At 42.0% G+C, this 18,836-nt stretch overlaps 5 protein-coding genes across 5 annotated transcripts; 4 read left to right on the top strand and 1 right to left on the bottom strand.

Annotated features, from left to right (window-relative positions):
• Window positions 1–2: 2 nt before the first annotated feature.
• Window positions 3–1,555, top strand: LOC115759601 (prolyl 4-hydroxylase subunit alpha-1-like). The gene has a single exon (XM_030700572.1). The coding sequence runs from the start codon at window positions 504–506 to the stop codon at window positions 1,179–1,181; it is 678 nt and encodes a 225-aa protein (XP_030556432.1). The 5' UTR covers window positions 3–503; the 3' UTR covers window positions 1,182–1,555.
• Window positions 1,556–3,526: 1,971 nt separating this feature from the next.
• LOC115759600 (prolyl 4-hydroxylase subunit alpha-1) lies at window positions 3,527–5,826 on the top strand. The gene is made up of 6 exons (XM_030700571.1): window positions 3,527–4,014; window positions 4,072–4,271; window positions 4,333–4,490; window positions 4,991–5,419; window positions 5,486–5,666; window positions 5,725–5,826. The coding sequence occupies exons 1-6, from the start codon at window positions 3,527–3,529 to the stop codon at window positions 5,745–5,747; spliced, it is 1,479 nt and encodes a 492-aa protein (XP_030556431.1). The 3' UTR covers window positions 5,748–5,826.
• Window positions 5,827–7,081: 1,255 nt separating this feature from the next.
• Window positions 7,082–10,698, top strand: LOC115759639 (prolyl 4-hydroxylase subunit alpha-1). Its single transcript, XM_030700627.1, has 8 exons — window positions 7,082–7,263; window positions 7,818–7,972; window positions 8,036–8,183; window positions 8,568–8,758; window positions 8,817–8,968; window positions 9,031–9,540; window positions 9,603–9,768; window positions 10,598–10,698. The coding sequence occupies exons 1-8, from the start codon at window positions 7,082–7,084 to the stop codon at window positions 10,696–10,698; spliced, it is 1,605 nt and encodes a 534-aa protein (XP_030556487.1).
• An 821-nt stretch (window positions 10,699–11,519) lies between these two features.
• Window positions 11,520–16,334, top strand: LOC115759638 (prolyl 4-hydroxylase subunit alpha-2). Its single transcript, XM_030700626.1, has 6 exons — window positions 11,520–11,698; window positions 14,551–14,705; window positions 14,837–14,993; window positions 15,060–15,921; window positions 15,980–16,145; window positions 16,211–16,334. Exons 1-6 carry the CDS (start codon window positions 11,520–11,522, stop codon window positions 16,309–16,311), a joined length of 1,620 nt encoding a protein of 539 aa, XP_030556486.1. The 3' UTR covers window positions 16,312–16,334.
• A 224-nt stretch (window positions 16,335–16,558) lies between these two features.
• Window positions 16,559–18,354, bottom strand: LOC115759636 (prolyl 4-hydroxylase subunit alpha-1). Its single transcript, XM_030700625.1, has 5 exons — window positions 18,167–18,354; window positions 17,944–18,107; window positions 16,908–17,878; window positions 16,688–16,853; window positions 16,559–16,629 (listed from the first exon to the last, which is right to left on the bottom strand). Exons 1-5 carry the CDS (start codon window positions 18,352–18,354, stop codon window positions 16,559–16,561), a joined length of 1,560 nt encoding a protein of 519 aa, XP_030556485.1.
• Between the last annotated feature and the right edge of the window lie 482 nt (window positions 18,355–18,836).

Below are 18,836 nucleotides of genomic sequence, written 5' to 3'. Positions count from 1 at the left end.
CCGTGTGAGTGTGTGTGTGTGTAAGTGTGTGAGTTGTCCCAATTAGAGAACTCTAGGTGGTGTCTTGCGTCTCATGCTGAAAACTTCAGGTGTTACTCAACTTAATTGACCTAATTGCTCTTAAGGTGTTCTCCCAGGGAATGAAACTGGAAATAATGACAGGCAACTGTGTAAATGTTTGCTAACATTTCTACAGAAGTTATGTTAAGTTAAGTCGCTGCCTCTACTTTTAACAATTGAAAATCAGACAGTAACAATTGGAAAGTAGTGTGGTTAACATGTTTCGAGTGAGTGCGGTTCTGTTGACGTTCGGATTGAGATGTTTGAGTTGGGGCAGCACTTGTGCCGAATACACAGAGTCCGAGGACGGAGTGCAAGGTTTTCTCAATGTGGAGGAAATTTTAGTAAAACAATTTGAATTGTATCTGGACAAAGCGGAGAAAGAGCGAGACAGTATTATGAGGTGGGTATGAAGAAAACTTTTAAGTAGAAAATATAGTTTCATGCCAAATATGACACTTAGATTTTTGGACCATGTGCACCATTTGCATAAGGATATGGACGAACCAGAGGAGTACTTTGGTAATCCACTCAATGCCTTCACCACCATCAGCCGCTTCGCAAACAACTGGAAACATGAGATCTTCGACGTAGTGCTGGCCCACGAAAGCTATACGGAATTCAAACAACGTTTAACCAACGAGCTGGGTAGGCACGAACTTGAGGAGCCCACAAATGAGGATCTCCTAGGCGCCACACGTGATCTATTGGATATGCAGGAGAGCGAGAGCCGGGCCACATCGGAGCTGGCAAATGAAGTCATCTTCGCAGATGAAGATCGAGGCGAGAATGTGACTCTTAGCGCCAGCGACTGCTACGTCATCGGTCGCTATCTCTGTCAAGAGCATCAATATGACTATGCCACTGAGTGGCTACTGCAGGCGCGGCAACACGCCTCCCACGATGCGTCAACATTTCCCAATGTCAGCCAGCTGCAGATTCTGGAACACTTGGCCCCGGCACTCCAGGAGCTGGGCAACAACAAGCTGGGGAACAAGCTAAACAATGCAATTCTAAAGTCTGAGCCAACTCATGAGGCAGCTCTCAAGAATAAAATTGTGCTACAGAAGAAACTGGCGCTCGAGCGGATCCATATCGCAAACCTGAAAGTAGATTTATAGATGATGGAAGAGCAACAATTCATGGAAATAAGTTGCAGTAATAAGTCTTTTCTGTGACAGTCTAAATTATTGTTGCATATGATTTTAAAAGATTTTTTCCTCTTCATATAATGTACATAAACAAGAAATGAAATTACATACATAATAAACTGAATGCTAATGCTTTAATGTATAGATATAATATAACATACGACGAGATAACCCGTGCTCAGGCCTTTAATGCTTTAACATTTATGCTAACATATCTCTATATGCAAAACTGGTTTTCATCAATTACTGACTGCCTGACTGATTGGTGATCAACGCACAGAGCAAACTGTAAAAGGTATGAAGCTGAAATTTTTATTGTTGTTACCTTATATGCCGAAACAACACGCTAAGCCGTGGTTTTGGGAAATTTCACCCGCAAGTGCTTAAAAAGCGCGGAAAACGGAGCGTGCGACTTTTTTGTTTGCAATCCAATCGACCAAAAACTCCTCTGCAAAGATCTTTGCTTAAATTAATTTAAGAGGTGATACACATTTGTTGGGCGAATTAACATATATTCATTTGCTTCTACGTTTTTTTTTCAAAAATTCGATAGACTTCACGCGTGTTTTATAACTATAATATAACTTTAGACGTAACGTTTAATATAGTAGTAGGGAAAAGTTAAATTTTCCATTGGAGGGAAATTAATGAAAAAATGATCCCAAAAATTTTAAGGAATATACTTAAACAGGGAAAATCTGCCAAAAATTAAATATGTAAACATTGAACAGAATTGAAAGGTAACCCAGTTCTCAATCGAAAACTGCGACGACATGATTTCTTAGTTACAGCTACTAACGTCTGTAAATACCAATGAATACCATAGTAAAGTTAATTATCGAAAAGTCAATACATTTCAAGGGCACTTATGCAAATGTATTTATACTTTGATGTGATAAATGGACGTTGATGAAGTGGAAGCTCAAAGGAAAATAACTGGACTGATTGTACAAATGAAAAGCCAGCTCAAACCAATGCAATTTACAATATTTCCTGCGAAATCCATTGAAGCTGGCTTGAATCATTTTTGCTGCTAGCAACTGAGTTTGTTCACGCCGTTGATATGAATATTCCTGCAGGGTCCTTGGCATAAGTAAGTAATGTCTTGACAACGCCTTCAAGTTACAAGGACAAAGCATATTTAAACGTGTAATTTCTAGTTATTAGATAGTTTGCATCAACATATGATTCAAGCATCACAATAATAAAAACAATATTTGCTTACCTGTCAAAAATCTGAGAGCCTACCATAATTGAAAGCTAAAGCTTAAAGCAGAAATTTGATTGTATTTGTGCAAATGAATAGCAAATGTAACTTTTAGAATACGTCTTAAATTAAATATTAGACTGCTTATTTATCCAAGAGAGGTGGATTTTACGAAAAGTGTGAAACACAAAAAATATGTATTTTAAGAAAGAACTTTAAACATAGCTTCCATTCAACAAAATCCACCAATTTACCACAGTTGCGGGTGGAATTTTCTTATGAAGGGATTTAAATGTTAGTTTAAGGCAAATCGAACGACACCTTAAACTAACCTTCAAAAATCTTTTCAATAGTATTCTCCTCTGAGGACTCTTGGTTTTCTAATGGATTCAAGGTATAACAAAACTAACTCACTTTAGAACTGCAGTTTAAGATGTTGCCACAAGTGAAAATACCCAGCGGGGCGTAAGCAGCTTTAGTGGCATTAAATAACAGCTGCAGAATATCAGAAGACATCGCACAACAAATGACTTGGTGTGTTGGGGCCTTACCGGGACTTGACAAGGAAAGAAGCTAATAAGTAAATTGTGCAAACTAGATTATGGCTGAATATGAATTAGTCGCCTACCCCTTAAGCTTTTCTATGTAACTTTGAGGGGAAGATGTCCAGCTGAATATATTTGAGTTTCCAACTAAATGAATAAATATGTAATTCTGCAATAAACAACAGATGTAAATAGTGAAAAAGAGAATAACTTATCTTTCAAGCGATTGCTTGCAGGGCTTTGAAAGTAGGAAGAATAAAGCATATTACAAAAAAGAAAATGAAAAACTGAAAGAAGACAGTTCAAAAGACAGGTTACCTCCCTCCACCTCTCTCATAAGCCGGCAAAGATTCAAAGTTTCAGTTTAGACACAGCAGCCAAGCGGCTTGGTCGTCAATTGGCAGACAGTAGTTTTAGCAAAAGAATAATAAATATTTAGGAGCTAGCCGTGAACTTGAGCCACAAGCAAAATCAAAAGAGAATAAAGAACTCGCCAGGCATTGACCCGGACTAGAATAAAAACAATATTATAAAGAGAGAAAAACAACAAAAACCACGCAATTATGCAAATGCCGGCAGCAGTCCGATTGCTGTGGCTGCTTTGGCTAGCTTTAATGTGGCCAAGAGCAGCTGCGAGTGGCAGCAGTGAAGAGCACTTGCGTGAGCTGCTGACCACAGAAACCTTGCTCATCGATGCGCTGCGAGATTATATAGATGCTCTGGATAAACAGTTGGTGGTTATCAAGAGCGAAACTGCGGCTATAGAGCAGATACATCAGCTGGTGGGCAACCGGGTGGAGCAGCATATGGGCAATCCACTAAATGTGCTCACCATACTGAAGCGTTTCCAGAGCGTGTGGCCTCTGCTCGAGCAGCAAGCGAATGCCACGCATAATCTGGCCAACAATTTGCCAGATTATGAGTTGGACCTGCCGCTGCCCAGCGAGGAGGACTACGAGACGGCTCTGCTAAATCTGCTGCGCCTGCAATCAGTCTATGACCTGAAGCCGGCCACTCTCTCCCTGGGCATGGTACATGGCCTTAAGCTGGGGTAAGTATGCAAAAACAAATGCAAAACACAATTTAAAATTCACTTCGATTTTCACAGCTCGGCCATGACCTGGAGCGACTGTCTCGAAATGGCGCGTAATTCGGATCGAAACGGCGACTACGCCGTAGCCAAGTATTGGCTGGAGACGGCGCTGGGAAAACTGCCAGCTGAGAACAATGCGACAAACTCGGTCGGTGAGCAGGAGCGCGGCAAAGTCCAAATACTGGAGGCATCTCTCAATATGGATTATCGCGCAGGTCTGTTCCATTGAAACTCATCAAACTTTACGTATTTGCACGAACTTCTCAACAATAACAGGTGAATTTTTCAACGCACTCACAACGGCCAAAGAGCTGCTGCTCCTGCGGCCCGCCAGCCAAAATGTGAAAAAGGCGAAGGCCAAGATTGAACGAGCCATAAATGGAAGTCCAGCGAAATATCTGCCAAACAAGAAGTCCAGGGCAAAGGTAAAATCAGCAATGCAAATATTATGCAACATACAATGAATAATCCGAATTAAAAACTACATAATTATGCACTGGTTGAGCGTAGTCGACTTAAAGATACCCTAAACTCAGCATAAAAGCAGCAGTTGCTTGATATATATCAGGGCTGCAAATTAAAATAAGCCTTTGTATTGTCAATTTTAAATAGACATCGAATTTATCCCATCAGTCATATATGAAACTATGTACAATATGCAATATTTTCAGTAGAACGAGAAATAGTTCTTATTTAAACGTAAACCTGAGCTCATGGATATAGAATACTAGCTTAACAAACCTATAGGATAGCGTTTTTCTTTGGTTTGCAGCCTCGATCTATATATATTAATATATATTTTTAAAGTGTGCGCAACTGTCTGACTTTTGGCATTCTACTTTACTACTCAAGCATGATGCTTTAAATTTTCAATTATTTCTTTTAAGATACTTGCTCAAAACTTAATACAGATCTTTCTTACGTCCATTTCAAGCTCACAAAATCCGTTGAGCAGCTGATTGTTGACGATCTCTGTCGTTCTGCCTCGCAACAGCCCATAACAGGCAGCCGCTTCACAGAGTGTCGCCAAGATATATCAAATCTGCGTATGCTGCGCCTGGAGCAACTTAGTGAGGATCCTCTGATCATGCTGTATCATGATGTGCTCAACTCGCAGCAGACTGACCAGCTAATTAGTATGCTGGATGAAGTGCCGCGACTGCAAGAGTCAAAGACAGCCGCCTTTGAGCCGCTTAAATTCACTAATCTTGCACAGAAAAGGTTGCGTGGCATTCATAATCAACTGGGCATGGCCGGTGCTGAGCCAGAGCTGTGGCAGGCACGTCGTCATAGTCACGAGCACGTGACGCAACCAGAGGAGCCAGCCAGCACATCGGGGCATGTGGCACGTGCGCTGCTCAATGTGCGTCATTTTAATTAAATGATTACTTAATATATCACTAATTGGTCCATTATCATCTTGCCTCAGCTTCAAGAGGCCAGATTGGGCGGCGCCGTTGTCTTTCCACAGTTGGAGCTCAGCGTCTGTGTCCCACGGGGCTCTCTGCTCTACTGGAGCGTACGCAGCGTAAGCGAGTTTTCAGCTACGTCCAGGTCGGATTACCGTAGTCGCCAGCTTGTCTGTCCGGTGCTCCTGGGCGCACAATTATGTAAGTAGAGCACATATGCCTCCTGAATGAACTCTACAAATCCCATTGCACTTTGCAGCGGCTTGGACGGAGCTCAGTTGAAGCCTGTCAGACGATCCTTCAGAGGTTGAAAATATGACTGCATGATTTGCCTTTTAATCTTTCGCTAATTGTCACAAACGAAAATAAATGCTGAAATGTTAAAATTTTATTGAATTACATTTGCACTTCAATCTGACATTAAATGGCCATTTCATTGGCGTCGCCTTTTGACTAATTAGAGAGCAAACAAACAAAATTTATATATTTATGCATCACAACATGCTATAATTAACATTCGAGCTGAGTTCTGTTCGGCTTTTGGCCAAATGCCTTTGGCCAGTGGGCAGCAGGAAGTAGTTAAAGTCAATATTAAAAGTCCAAGCAAACATGTTAAGTCGAATTTTGAGCATTGCATACATGTGTGTAAATCAAATGTCAATTAACACAAACAATAGCACTTATATTAAACTTTACTTGCTCGTTATTAAATGCAATAGAGTATAGTAAAGAAAATGGCGTTAAGAGATACCCTGTACTTTTGAAATACTATTAATTATTAATATATATAAATTATATATGTAACTGATAATTCGACTCACAAGCAAATTTTGTTTAAAATTAAATGTAATAAAACATGAAGTAACATTTTAATTAATACAATGTTTTGTGCCTAAATAAAGTCATATAAATGTATTTTATTTATTATTTTAAATTTTTTAATAATAGTAGTTACCATAACAAAGCAATTTCTAAGAATAACTTAGCCCAATAAATTTGGCAAACAAATACAGGGCATAATTCTGTTTTCTTGTCGTCAGAGCGGCGCTTTCCAACACTAGATCGTTAATAGCAACAGCAGCGACTGCATTATTAAATATCAGACAACGCGTTCTTAATTAGCCAGAATTAATAAGCCATCGAATAAGGCGACAATGTGCCGCGACAGTGGCGAGTAGAGAGAACTAGAACTCGGGGCAGGTCCACGCCGAAAACGAGCTAATGATAAGCATCACTAAATCAGCTTTGGCAAAGCCATAAAACATGCTTAATCGCGACGAAACTCGTATGCTCTTCATTAGAGTGGCTCATAATGCCGATATCTATTTTTCATAGCCGTCGACATAGACTTCGACTTAGACATAGGCACACATCAATTGGTTATGCAAATACTGTAGCATGTAGTTAGCACCTGGTCGTGGGTATCCGAACTCCTAATCGCGTGTGCCAGAATGTCTGTCATCACTGGTTTTATTCACAGATCTCTCAGGGGGATGTTCGGCCCGAGCTGCGGCACCGGCATCAGTATATTGCGAGACGCGACGCACTGCAGACGCCTAAAATAGTTTTAGCTGCTATATCCATACAAAGTATATAACATATATCTATAAGTTAAGATGCGGGTTAATACGGGACTGCTGGCACTATTGGTGCTGGCCAGCCTGATCTGTGGCCAGGCTACGGATTACTTCTCATCCATTACTGGACTGGAGCACTTGCTGCACACGGAGCACACTTTGATGAAGGATTTAAGTTCACAGCTGAGTGCGACCCGAAATGCATTGAAACAGTTGGAAAGGTGACAATATATAATGTCAACAGTTTAAATGGCGTAGTTTTAGTATATGCTTCGAATAAACGTCATAAATAAATAATTTATGCACGCTCATAAAATTAATTTTTATTTGGTATATTTTACAAATGAGGCTGTTTTAATATTGAAAGTTGCACAGCTGAATGCTATCTAAATGTCATCTTTAAATGTCATTTTCAATTGGTCAATAATAATGAATTTGCATATGCTATTGTATACTTTAATACATCCACGTAGAATTTTCCGCTTAAGCAACTATTTTCGAGTTCTTACAGTTTCAAGTTTGGCATATTGCTTTTTTTTATTTTTTCATTTTTGCTTTCGTTTGCATTTTATGGGTTTGATCGTAAAAAAAAAGTTTTGTGTTTAGAATCACGTAGAATCGCAAATAAATTAGAATTAATTAAGTCCAGCTGTCTTGGCGGTGGGCTTCTTATGTCTATGACGACAAAGCCCACAAAACGTCCAAACTGGTAGCTATCGATTTATGATTAGAGTTATAAACTCGTCTAAGCCAAAATCCGCAACCTGATCCACAGAGAGCTGTCGTCTATTAAGGTGGAACATGCACTGGCTGCCAGAGGCTTGGAGAACTATCTGACCAATCCGGTCAATATTTATCGTCTGATGAAGCGTCTTCACACGGACTGGCAACAAATGGAGAATCGGGTCCAGCAAATGAGCGCACAACTATGTAGGTATTCAACATTATTTTCAGTGTAATTATGTCAAAGAAAACTTGAATTCAATATTTTAGGTTTCAACATTACACAACACTATGGCCTTAACTTTCCCAGTCAGGAGGATGTGGAAGGCGCCGCACTGGCCTTAGTTCGCCTGCAGAGCACCTATAAATTGGATGTGGCTCAAGTGGCCGCTGGCATACTGAATGGCATCAAATACGGGTGAGCGGCTAAGGGATGCAACCCAAATAAGCAATAACCAGTCAAGCTTAAAATACATGAGTACTACATAAACATAATACTCATACTATTCAACACTAGGCAGGAGCGGATTTTTGCTGTTGAGGGTGAAGCGCCCTGGGGCAAAATATTCAATATTATAGATATTTAATCATGCGGACTCGTGCATAATATCAGTCTCTTCTTTGAGCTAGACGGCTATTGTTTCTGCAGATTATAATCGAGCTCCCTTCCACATTTCTCAATCCGCCCCTGCACAGGTTGTGTGTAGTTGTGTGGTGTTGTTTGTCGTGTGTTGTGTGTCGTGTGTCGTTACCTAAGCACCAATCATATTCATTTCGATTTTCGTGTTGCCCTTATTTTTAGCACGGACATGAGCTGGCAGGATTGCTTTGTGTTGGGTCAACAACTCTTTGAAATGGAGGACTACAACAACACGAAAGTATGGTTGCGCGAATCTATGGAGCGATTGCGACGCCATCAGCCGCAGCCCAGCGCCCCAGAGCCCGCCCTGCTAAATAACATGGAAATGGTGGCGCAGAGTTTATTCCGTATGGGTGAGCAGCCCGCTAAGCCATCGGCCAACTTTATGCATATTTACCAAGCGATTTTTAGGCGACTTTGACACGGCATACGAACTGAGTCAGCGCGTGCTCGAGCTGGATCCATCGCGCATACGGAATTGGCATCTGGGTGACAAGACCGCCAAGCTGACGCACGGCGAGAGTGAGGATGTGGCACAGCCAAGGCAACCAGATGCTTACAAGGTGAGTCCTGCCACACGAATCATCTATGTTGTCTGTGACGAATTTTGGACTCTGGCCCTCAGCTTACCGAGGAGTTCGCCCACTATGAGAAGGTGTGCCGAGGCGAGGTTGGCGCCTCTGCTGCCCAGCAGCGGCCTTTGCGCTGTCGCTATACACGCGGTGAGCATGCCTATCGGCTGCTTGCACCGCTCAAGCTGGAGGAGCATAACCTGGACCCACTGGTGGTCACCTTTCACGACATGCTGAGCCAGCAAAGAATCGCCGAGCTTCGAGAAATGGCTGTGCCGCACATGCAGCGTTCCACAGTTAATCCTCTTCCCGGTGGCCAACGGCGAAAATCCGCGTTCCGCGTGAGCAAAAACGCGTGGCTGCCTTACAGCACGCACCCAACGATGGAGCGCATGTTGCGTGATGTTAGCGATGCCACCGGCCTGGATATGACCTACTGCGAGCAGCTGCAGGTGGCCAATTATGGCGTCGGTGGTCACTACGAGCCCCACTGGGACTTCTTCCGCGATTCGCGGCACTATCCGGCCGCAGAGGGCAACCGCATTGCCACGGCCATATTTTATGTGAGTTAAACCACACTGAGTCCACCTCATTCGCAAAAATTAACTTTCGTGCCATGCTGCAGCTCTCGGATGTGGAGCAGGGTGGCGCCACAGCCTTCCCCTTTCTAAACTTCGCCGTGCGTCCGCAGCTAGGCAATATTTTGTTTTGGTACAATTTGCATCGCTCCTCGGACATGGACTTTCGCACCAAGCACGCGGGCTGTCCCGTGCTAAAGGGCAGCAAGTGGAGTAAGTATTTTACCAAAGCGAACAACTAGTTTCTCATGTCAAAATTTGCATCAATATTGACCTTTCGAACAGTTATAATTGCTTGCTTCAATTATAATCCATACTCATAATGCTCAGCTTATTAAAAATTTAACAAATTTTGTTTGATACAAATTTTATTGGCAAATTTCTGTTTAGAGATTAGATATTCAAATGTAATTTAATTGGTTTCTCGTGGCACATTTGTATGCGTATGCTCAGAATTATTAATATTCATATAGTTTTGACAAGTGAGATGTAAGAATGTGGATGCTATTACAGCCGACTGTGCAATACCCTCTTCACAGTTTTATAGCAACAGGTGGAAATCAGTCTTTCTGATATTAAATATCATTGGACATTAGTGTCTTCAAAACTGTAACTCTAAAGCAGTCGCTCTCAAACGGTTAGGCTCAATTCTTAGGGCAGATTTTCAGGGGAAAATTCCTACAAACAGGTACATAACTAATATGCTAGTTTCCACTTTGTGAACAGAGTATAAAATATAAAAGAGGTATTTTAGAAGACAAAGCATTTTGATGTCTTTGTAATTACTAAAAAGATGACAACGATTGTTTAAATTACACAGAAATAAAGATGAAGATGCTTGTACGAGATGATGTAATTTAATATAATAAGTAGTATATAAGGAGTGCAACAAGATGGTTGGGATGGGGCAGGTGCATTTACAGAAATGTGTTTAAAATACGTTAAACTGGAGAATAATTGACATTAACTTAACCTATTACTAGATCTTTTATACTTCTTTAACAGCTTCTCTCTATTCTTTTTAAATTTCCATACCTGACAGTCGCCAACATTTGGATACATGAGGCTACACAGACGTTTGCTCGACCCTGTGATTTATATCGGGACAATGGAGTTTCCCTAGGCTATGACATTATTAAATAAACTAGTTGCGGATTTATAAACGATTATGCTTTATTTTACTTCTTATCCGCGCCCATTTACAGCTCGAAAAATCACTGGGATAGTAAATTCGAATATAATATTATCTAAAAAAAAACGCCATCACTAGAATATTGTCAATAACGGCTAGCAATGTATTTCTAGGGTTAACCACCCAAAAAAATAAAACTCAATTTTGAGTGTTTTTGCCTCAAAACAAAGCGTGAGTTAAAAATTGAATTGAGCTCGGATTTGCCGGCAATTTGCATAAACAAGTTCACGGGCAAAGTCTCAGCAGCTCATTTGCATGTTAGCGGCATAGAATTAGAAAATGACAACTCTCTGAGTTAGCAGCCAAGTGAAAGTAATTAGCGAAGAGAAAATTTGTGACAATATTAAACATTATACGAAAAGTGGACTAGGCAGCCCGAAAGATGATCTCCCAGAGTGTTAGGCGCTTAATTAAATAGCTTGGAGCCTATGTAGAGTGATTGCTGGCAACACTTTGGGTTTATTGAACTCGAGCAGTCTTTTATTACCTGTTGGCCGGCTCCATTCATGCCTGACGGTGGGGCCTCGAGGGCAGTTCTTTGACCACAGCTACAAATGCCGGCCAAAATGCCCAACAGCTGCGGCTAAAGCTTAGCACCGCCAACGCTGAGAGCTTTTGCTAGACTGAAGATCCGCGGAGACGGTTTGTTAATTTGTCAGCAGATCGAGCCCGAGCAGTTCTTCACGAGGCGCCGCAAAGACAGCACGAGCTCTAAGACTCAGGAATATTTGAATTTTAAGTTTTGAAATTGTTTCAAATAGGACCGATTGTAATGAAGCTTTCGGCAGCTTTTGGAATTTTATTATTTGGACTACAAGTCCTGGCCTCCTATGCCGAATTTTTTAGCTCGACCAGCGGCCTGGAACAGCTGCTACGCACGGAGGTCATGCTGACGATAGAGCTCCAGAAATATGTCAACGAAATAAGGCAACATGCTGATATATTACAGGGGTAAGTGTTTCCCCAAGAAAAATACATTAGACTGACTTCACTTTATTTGAGTCGTCTTTTTTTAAAGTCCTATCAATAAAGTCTGCCACGGCAGCTAATGGCATATTAAGTAGTGGGCTGTGCAGTGAATCAGAGTTCTGTGACCAGCTACAATCTGGTTTTAACTGTTGATTTTATTTGCATTTTGATTTGATTTAGATGATTTATGCTGATTTCATTATGTGTACAACAAGATTTAAGTTCCGAGACTAAAATTTCTTCTGCAAGGCGACCAGCTTTCCAGTTCTCGCTTGCAGTAGACATTTGCTACTTGCTTGGCTTTATGAATACTTAAAATTAATAAATAAATAATCAAATGTTGTATGCCCACGTGCCGCATTGAAGAGACAACCCACACAAATTGTTTGTTTAATATTTATATTCTTGCCGATCAAAACAAACTGTTGGGCATTTGTGAACGGCCTGTTTTCTGTTGAATGTCGAACCTCAGCGGCATCTGAAAGTAACTTTTGTTAGCCGAGCTTTGGGTATCTTTTTGCTAAGCAGTCGCCTTTGGCAATTTTTTTATTTTTTATTTCTTTTTGTTTATTTAATTACACTTCATTTGCGCATTCCCACTCAACCGGTTCACATTAAGGCGTCTGAATTGTGGTCTGGTCTAAGGGTAAAAGTACACAGATGCACGTATGTACATACTATACATATTTTTATTTTAATATATATAGTATATTTATTCCTTGACTGCTTTTTGTCATCTGCTGTTTTATATACATTTGTTAATAATTTTAAAGCTGCACGCATTTTATGCGCTTTATTCAATTTATAAACTGCTAATATCTCTCTCTAGCCGCTTACCTTATTTACACTTAGTTGACTTTTCGGCACCTGTTTGATGTTTTGAATTTATTATCTATTTATTATCTATTGCCATCGATTGCTACCTCAGCAAGCCGCAGTCGCTGCGGTTTTTTGTATAGACAATTGTTTATTCTATTGCTTGGCCATAAGTGTCAACGACTTGTCAGCCTTTTGTATGTGTATCAAATTTATCCCCGATATCTTCAGAATTCACTTTTATTCTGTTGTTTGTTCGTTGTATTTGCAAACCGGCTCTATAATGCAAAAATTAGTACATAAGATGAACCGTTAAGCAATTTTTAAATAATAAAGTATTATATAGACTAATATATATATATTAAATTTGATACCCTATTGAAATGAAATTTCATTTTATCGCAAGCGCAACAGATAAACAGGTTCAAGTTCCGTTTACATCATGATATAGCTTTGCAATTTGTAGAACATATTTTATAATAGAGAAATGTCTTGGGAACACAAAGCATTTGTTATTTATGGCTCTGGGGTGCTAAGAACAAACGAATGCTACTACTACTACTTAATAAATAGCCCGATAAAATGCGGATACCATCTAGTTGACAGCAGATGCTGCGACATTGCCGTTTAAAGTTATGGTGACATTTAATTCCCGATTAATGAGCGCCAGCCAAAAAAATAAAGGGGGTTGGAAAGGAAGAAGTGTGCAGGAAGACAACCGTAAAAACAAATTCATTATTTATTGAAGCGGGCGCCGCGAATAACTAAATTCTATTTTATTCCTACAACAGGTATTATCACTTTATAACAATGGATGCAACAAATCCCATTGAACAAAGTATATAGCATTCTGACCAAGATAGTTTGCTTGGCTCTTTTAAAATAAAAACAAATTTTCGATGGGCAGTAACTGATAACTGAGAGAGAAATTTTGGCAATCGAACATTCTCTTGTGTGATGATGGTGTGATGAATTCTAGCGATAAATCAAACGGGTTGTCGGATTTTTCCATTCTGGTAATAAAAAATAGAAAGCACTCAAAAGCGCTTTATTTCATTTTAAAATAAAGTAAATACCCGAGAGCAGCTTTAATTTATATTCTTATTTCTACATAGATACGTCTGTAAATACTTGTGTACTTACCCAAAAAGTCACATACACACGCATTGCCATCTATCAGTGGAAGGGCGACAGACTGTTTTGTGTGCGCAACACAAAAGAACAAAAGAAGTTGAGATATTGGATATTGTAAGAAAAGGAGGAAGAGCTAAGAGGGAAAGACAGGGAGAAATATTGCACAAGAGAATTCATTTAAGTGAGTGTGAGCAGAATAAAGTTAATTAGATTGCCAACGCAACTTGTGAATATAATACTGACAATCAAAGCTCGAATTCATGAGAATCGCATAGCAGGGCAATGTTATAAAATACGTTTTAATTAGTAGCGCACTTGGCACTAGAGTTTAAGAGAACTCATATTCACGGAATCATAAATAAGAATAATAAACATTTTCAACTCAAGTTTCAAAGAGTTTTTAACTCAAGTTTAAGGTGCACGCAACGTCAACTTTAGCACATTCAACTTTGGACCCATAGTTTTCCCCAATGGATTGAACTTTGTAACAAGTACAAGCCATGTTACAGCTTTAAAGTAAGTGCCTTCTGGTTTACAGTTTAAAGGTCACAAGCTCATCTGTTTCGGCCGTTTTAGAACGTTCAATTAGAGTATTGCGCGTTCTGTTGTACCCTGCTAAAACGTGTGTTGTTTTTAGTTGTTTTTTAAAGTTTTAATTAATTGAAAAGTGTCACTGTATTAAAGTGCTTATAAATTGGCTGTCATGCACAACCGCCACACTTAAATGTCTGCGAGCACAACAAATGCGTTTAATATGCAAATTTGCGATTATGCAAATTATAAAAAATATGAAACAATTTAAGGTCTGATTAATGCTTAACACACAGGCTATGCAAAGCCCAAAAGGCATTTCATGAATTTCATTATTCCCATTTGTGCTGCAGCGAAATTGATGCGATTAAATCGGAGCATCTGAGCGCCGCGAATAGCGTCGAGGGATATCTGAACAATCCGGTGAACGCGTTCCGGTTGATAAAGCGCCTGCACAGCGACTGGGAGACGTTTGAGAGCACCGTGGAGCGGGATCTGAGCCGCACAAGTTGGTATCAGATTTGGGCATCAATCATGTGTCCCTTTAAAGATGCTATCATTATCTGACTAGCCCGCTTTCTATTTGTCGTTGTTCCCCTTCTGCTCCTTCTGCTTTAACCGTGCGGGCACACACAATAGACTTCCTGGGAGCGATGGCGGGCCACAGAGAGAACTTGAGCTTCCCCACACAGGAGGACTTTGTGGGCACGGCCCTGGCGATGACGCGACTGCAACAAACCTACCAGCTGGACGTGGGCGAGCTAGCGAGTGGCATACTGAATGGCATCAAATATGGGTGAGTGACGCCGGCCATGGACGTGGCAAGTGGCAATCACAAATCACACTCGACAGCTCGTTACAGTGCGGCGATGTCGTGGCAGGACTGCTTTGTGCTGGGCCAGCATCTGTTCTCAATGCGGGACTTTAACAATACGGTGCCCTGGCTGCAGCAATCGATGCAGCTGCTGGTAAAGCAGAGCTACAGCAAGGAGCCCGACGCATTGGATTTCATGGAAACGGTCATGGGTTACCACGAGTCGATGGGTGACTACGACAATGCACTACATCTGATCAATCATGTGCTGGCCGTACAGCCGGAGGAGCGTCTTCATCTGCTTGAGACACGCGCCCATCTCGAACAGCTCATTTCGGACGGCGTTAAGCGCGGCCTAATGCATGAGGTGGCGCGCAGTCCGGACGACTACCACATCAGCCGCGAGTATCGTCTCTATCAACAGGTCTGTCGTGAGGAGTTAAGGCCAGCGCCTTCAGCGCTGCGGGACTTACGCTGCCGCCTCTTTGCTGGAAACGGACGAAAGTCCACGTATGCACCCTACAAGTTGGAGGAACTTCATCTGGAACCCTACATCATACAGGTGCACCACGTCATCAGCGCTAGGGACGCCGCGGAGCTGCAGCATTTGGCTCGACCAGAGCTACAGCGTTCACAAGTTTATAGCCGCACTGGCCACGAGCATATCTCTGCCAACTTTCGCACCAGCCAAGGCACCACCTTTGAGTATACCGATCATCCAATCATGCAAAAGATGAGCCATCATGTGGCTGAGATATCCGGCCTGGATATGCGCTCTGCGGAGCCGCTGCAAATTGCCAACTACGGCATTGGCGGTCACTATGAGCCGCACATGGACAGCTTTCCCGATTCCTATGACTACAGCCTGAACATGTACAAAACCAACCGCCTGGCTACGGGCATCTACTATGTAAGTGCTCCACATCTTATCTCCTAAGAACTATCAAATATACCTATTGTTTTCTTAGTTATCTGATGTAGAAGCGGGCGGTGGTACCGCCTTTCCCTTTCTACCACTCCTTGTCACACCTGAACGGGGTAGCCTGCTCTTCTGGTACAATCTTCATCGCTCCGGCGATGCGGACTATCGCACCAAGCATGCTGCCTGCCCGGTGCTGCAGGGCAGCAAATGGAGTGAGTTGAAACTAATGTGCAAAGCCTCGTAAGTTCTAATCAAGAATTCACTCTTTATCATCCAGTTGCCAATGTGTGGATACGTTTGAGTAATCAAGACCACGTAAGACCCTGTGAACTGCAACGTGATCACGAGATCTCCCTACCCTATCAGGACTACAAGTAACAATTATTAATTTAAAATTCAATTTAGTTTGCTTGCCATTTGTTATAAGTACCAATCAGATTATTGACTTGACTAAATCAAACTTAATTACTACCTTTTAAATCACAAAAACTGAAAATGTTAAAATGAATAAAATTATTGCATAATTTTCTTATTATTATTTATTTAATCTGAAAATATGAATTCTGTATTTTATTCTGACGCAGCTTGTGTCATTCATTCATTATTATATCTTATACCAGCCATCTTACTCGTTGGCTTTAAGCGTGCATGGACGACGGAACTCCTGGCGGGTGGAATGAATCCAAATGTTGGCAACTGTAAAATACATTACGATATTTATAAGATCGGAGGTTTTAGGCCTGCTTCAACTTACTGCGCTTGACGCCCTCAATGACTGGACAGCCAGCATGTAAGGTGCGGCTATCTTTATTCAGAGATCGGTGTAGATTATGCCAGCTAACCATGGCGCCTTTCACGGGTTTCAGAAATACATTTAACTTGGGAAAGACCGTATAGCCGCCATTAAGTACATCCGATAGCTGAAACATAATTGAATTCAATATTGTTTACAGTTTGCACCCGCTTAAACTCACATAGAACATATTCGTTGCGATGCGATTGCCTCTTGGAATGTAGCTGTCGGGCATTTTGGACATGTAATCCGTATGTGGCGCATATTGGCCGCCAATGCCATAATTAGCCACCTGCATTTGTTCGGCATTCTCCATATCGAAACCAGAAATGGCGCCAACTAAATTGCTTACGGAACGCAGGATCGGGCTGCTGTAGTTGAGCCACACCTGTTGGCTAACGCGCCAATCCGTCACAATACTGCTGCTCACCGAGGAGCGAAAACTGTCGAATTGCTCAACTACTTCATAGATGTCATCTATCTGATCATCGTTGATCAGGTCATAGTACATGTGTATGTCCGGATTCAGACGGACCTGCTCCACTTTTAGTGGCGCTAGCCTGAAGCGCGCATGACGAGTGTAATCTAAATAACAATTTAGTGGACTTCCATTTCGCTCCGGTTCGGACAGTCGCTTGCCCTGGCAGAGCTGCGTGTAGTTGTCAAACCAGGAAGCTGGGTCTTGCTCTTTGGGACACTTGGGCATGCTCTGCTGCAAGTAGTTGAGTGTATATTGTGCTGGATGTGGCGGATGTTCCGAATACCAGGAGAGCATCTCTTCTAAGGTTTCCACACCCTTCTCCCGTTCACCCAACTCGATGTGGGTCAAGACCAAATACTCGTAGATCTCTGTAGCCATTTGCTGCACATTTTCCCCGTCGACTTCCTGGAGTAAATTGACCGCTTGCAGCAACCACTGCTGGGCGCTGCTATACTCGGCCAGTTCGTATAGCTGCACACCAATCTCAAAGCAGTCGCGCCAGAGAAGCACGCTGTCTGTGTGGACGCCATTGAGGATGCCATCGGCCAGATCACTGGCTGTTAGATTGTACACACGCTGCAGGCGTAGCAGACCCTTGACTGCGCCCTGCAGCTCCTCTTCATTTGGTATGCCCACAGCTGCAGAAATTGCATCCACCGTCGCGCGGTAAGCTGCATTTAATAAAGTTAGGAAATATATGTATATGTGAATATCTTGCACCGGAAACGTTACGCACTTTCTTTGGGCTGATTCGTTATAAGTATCTTGTATAGTTCTGGCCAGTCTTCGACCAAACGCTTGGTCAGCCTGAAGGCCTGCAGCGGCTGTTCCAAGTACTCCTCATCCTGCTCTAGCTCTTGCCTGGCAAAAGCATGCTCGCGACTGACACGCTCCACAAAACTATAAATCACAATAACAATCTACAGCTTCCGCAAACGGTTTTGATAAAATGTTGGTACCTGGACAACATGTTGAGCTGCTGCAGCCGCTCCGCCAAATAGACATACGTGGCAGCGACCAGCTCTTGTTCCACTTGCCCCAAGGCGTTCATGCTGTCAATCGAAGAGTAAAATTCGGCATGTACAAGGATGCCGATGATACCAGAGAGCAACAGACACACAAAAATGCAACAGTGTTGACGCAGCATTATGGCTTGTGGCTAACACACGACCTGGCCAAAGAACTGTTGGCTAATGAACGCATTTCAATAGAGGCAGCTAAGCGTTTGTCGATTGTTTGCCTTTCTTTTGCCCCAAATATGCTGAAAACTTCCAGCTCGAACTGTCACGTATCCACAACAGCGAACAGTTGTGGCTAGGCAAACAACTATTAGACAGTTCCATTCTCTATTTAAACAGCATGCACGAAATGTTTAATTTTTTAATCGAATGGCTAATGCCGTGCAGCTTCTCTCAATTTATGCGGAAAGTATTCAATCAGAGGCAACCATTCATTGCCCCTGGCGATGGCCACACGGCTACACTTTGCTGCCGCGTAAATTAAATTGGCCGCGAGCTCTTCAAAGTATGCTGCGTGCAACATGCAACGTGCAACATGCTGCAAACTCGTTTACCAACCCAGAGCCGATTTATGCACGCACACGCTAGCGCAACCGCACACCCACCCAAG

The sequence above is a fragment of the Drosophila novamexicana genome, unplaced genomic scaffold, assembly GCF_003285875.2.
Source record: "Drosophila novamexicana strain 15010-1031.04,08,12 unplaced genomic scaffold, DnovRS2.1 tig00000308-arrow-arrow-pilon, whole genome shotgun sequence".
In the NCBI taxonomy this organism is placed as follows: Eukaryota; Metazoa; Arthropoda; class Insecta; order Diptera; family Drosophilidae; genus Drosophila; species Drosophila novamexicana.
Note: the sequence above shows the minus strand (reverse complement) of the source record. Positions and strands in the feature narration are given on the sequence as shown.

What these genes read in the sequence shown, in the direction of transcription:
- LOC115759601 (XM_030700572.1), top strand. Translation starts at nt 504, where the DNA reads ATGCCAAATATGACACTTAGATTTTTGGACCATGTGCACCATTTGCAT.
- LOC115759600 (XM_030700571.1), top strand. Translation starts at nt 3,527, where the DNA reads ATGCAAATGCCGGCAGCAGTCCGATTGCTGTGGCTGCTTTGGCTAGCT. An exon ending in CCAGGGCAAAGGTAAAATCA is followed by an intron (nt 4,491 to 4,990) that starts GCAATGCAAATA and finishes GTCCATTTCAAG; the next exon opens with CTCACAAAATCCGTTGAGCA. An exon ending in GCTCCTGGGCGCACAATTAT is followed by an intron (nt 5,667 to 5,724) that starts GTAAGTAGAGCA and finishes TGCACTTTGCAG; the next exon opens with CGGCTTGGACGGAGCTCAGT.
- LOC115759639 (XM_030700627.1), top strand. Translation starts at nt 7,082, where the DNA reads ATGCGGGTTAATACGGGACTGCTGGCACTATTGGTGCTGGCCAGCCTG. An exon ending in GCATTGAAACAGTTGGAAAG is followed by an intron (nt 7,264 to 7,817) that starts GTGACAATATAT and finishes CCTGATCCACAG; the next exon opens with AGAGCTGTCGTCTATTAAGG. An exon ending in GGCAACCAGATGCTTACAAG is followed by an intron (nt 8,969 to 9,030) that starts GTGAGTCCTGCC and finishes TCTGGCCCTCAG; the next exon opens with CTTACCGAGGAGTTCGCCCA.
- LOC115759638 (XM_030700626.1), top strand. Translation starts at nt 11,520, where the DNA reads ATGAAGCTTTCGGCAGCTTTTGGAATTTTATTATTTGGACTACAAGTC. An exon ending in CTGAATGGCATCAAATATGG is followed by an intron (nt 14,994 to 15,059) that starts GTGAGTGACGCC and finishes AGCTCGTTACAG; the next exon opens with TGCGGCGATGTCGTGGCAGG. An exon ending in GCTGCAGGGCAGCAAATGGA is followed by an intron (nt 16,146 to 16,210) that starts GTGAGTTGAAAC and finishes TTTATCATCCAG; the next exon opens with TTGCCAATGTGTGGATACGT.
- LOC115759636 (XM_030700625.1), bottom strand. Translation starts at nt 18,354, where the DNA reads ATGCTGCGTCAACACTGTTGCATTTTTGTGTGTCTGTTGCTCTCTGGT. An exon ending in AACGAATCAGCCCAAAGAAA is followed by an intron (nt 17,879 to 17,943) that starts GTGCGTAACGTT and finishes TATTAAATGCAG; the next exon opens with CTTACCGCGCGACGGTGGAT. An exon ending in CATTGAGGGCGTCAAGCGCA is followed by an intron (nt 16,630 to 16,687) that starts GTAAGTTGAAGC and finishes TGTATTTTACAG; the next exon opens with TTGCCAACATTTGGATTCAT.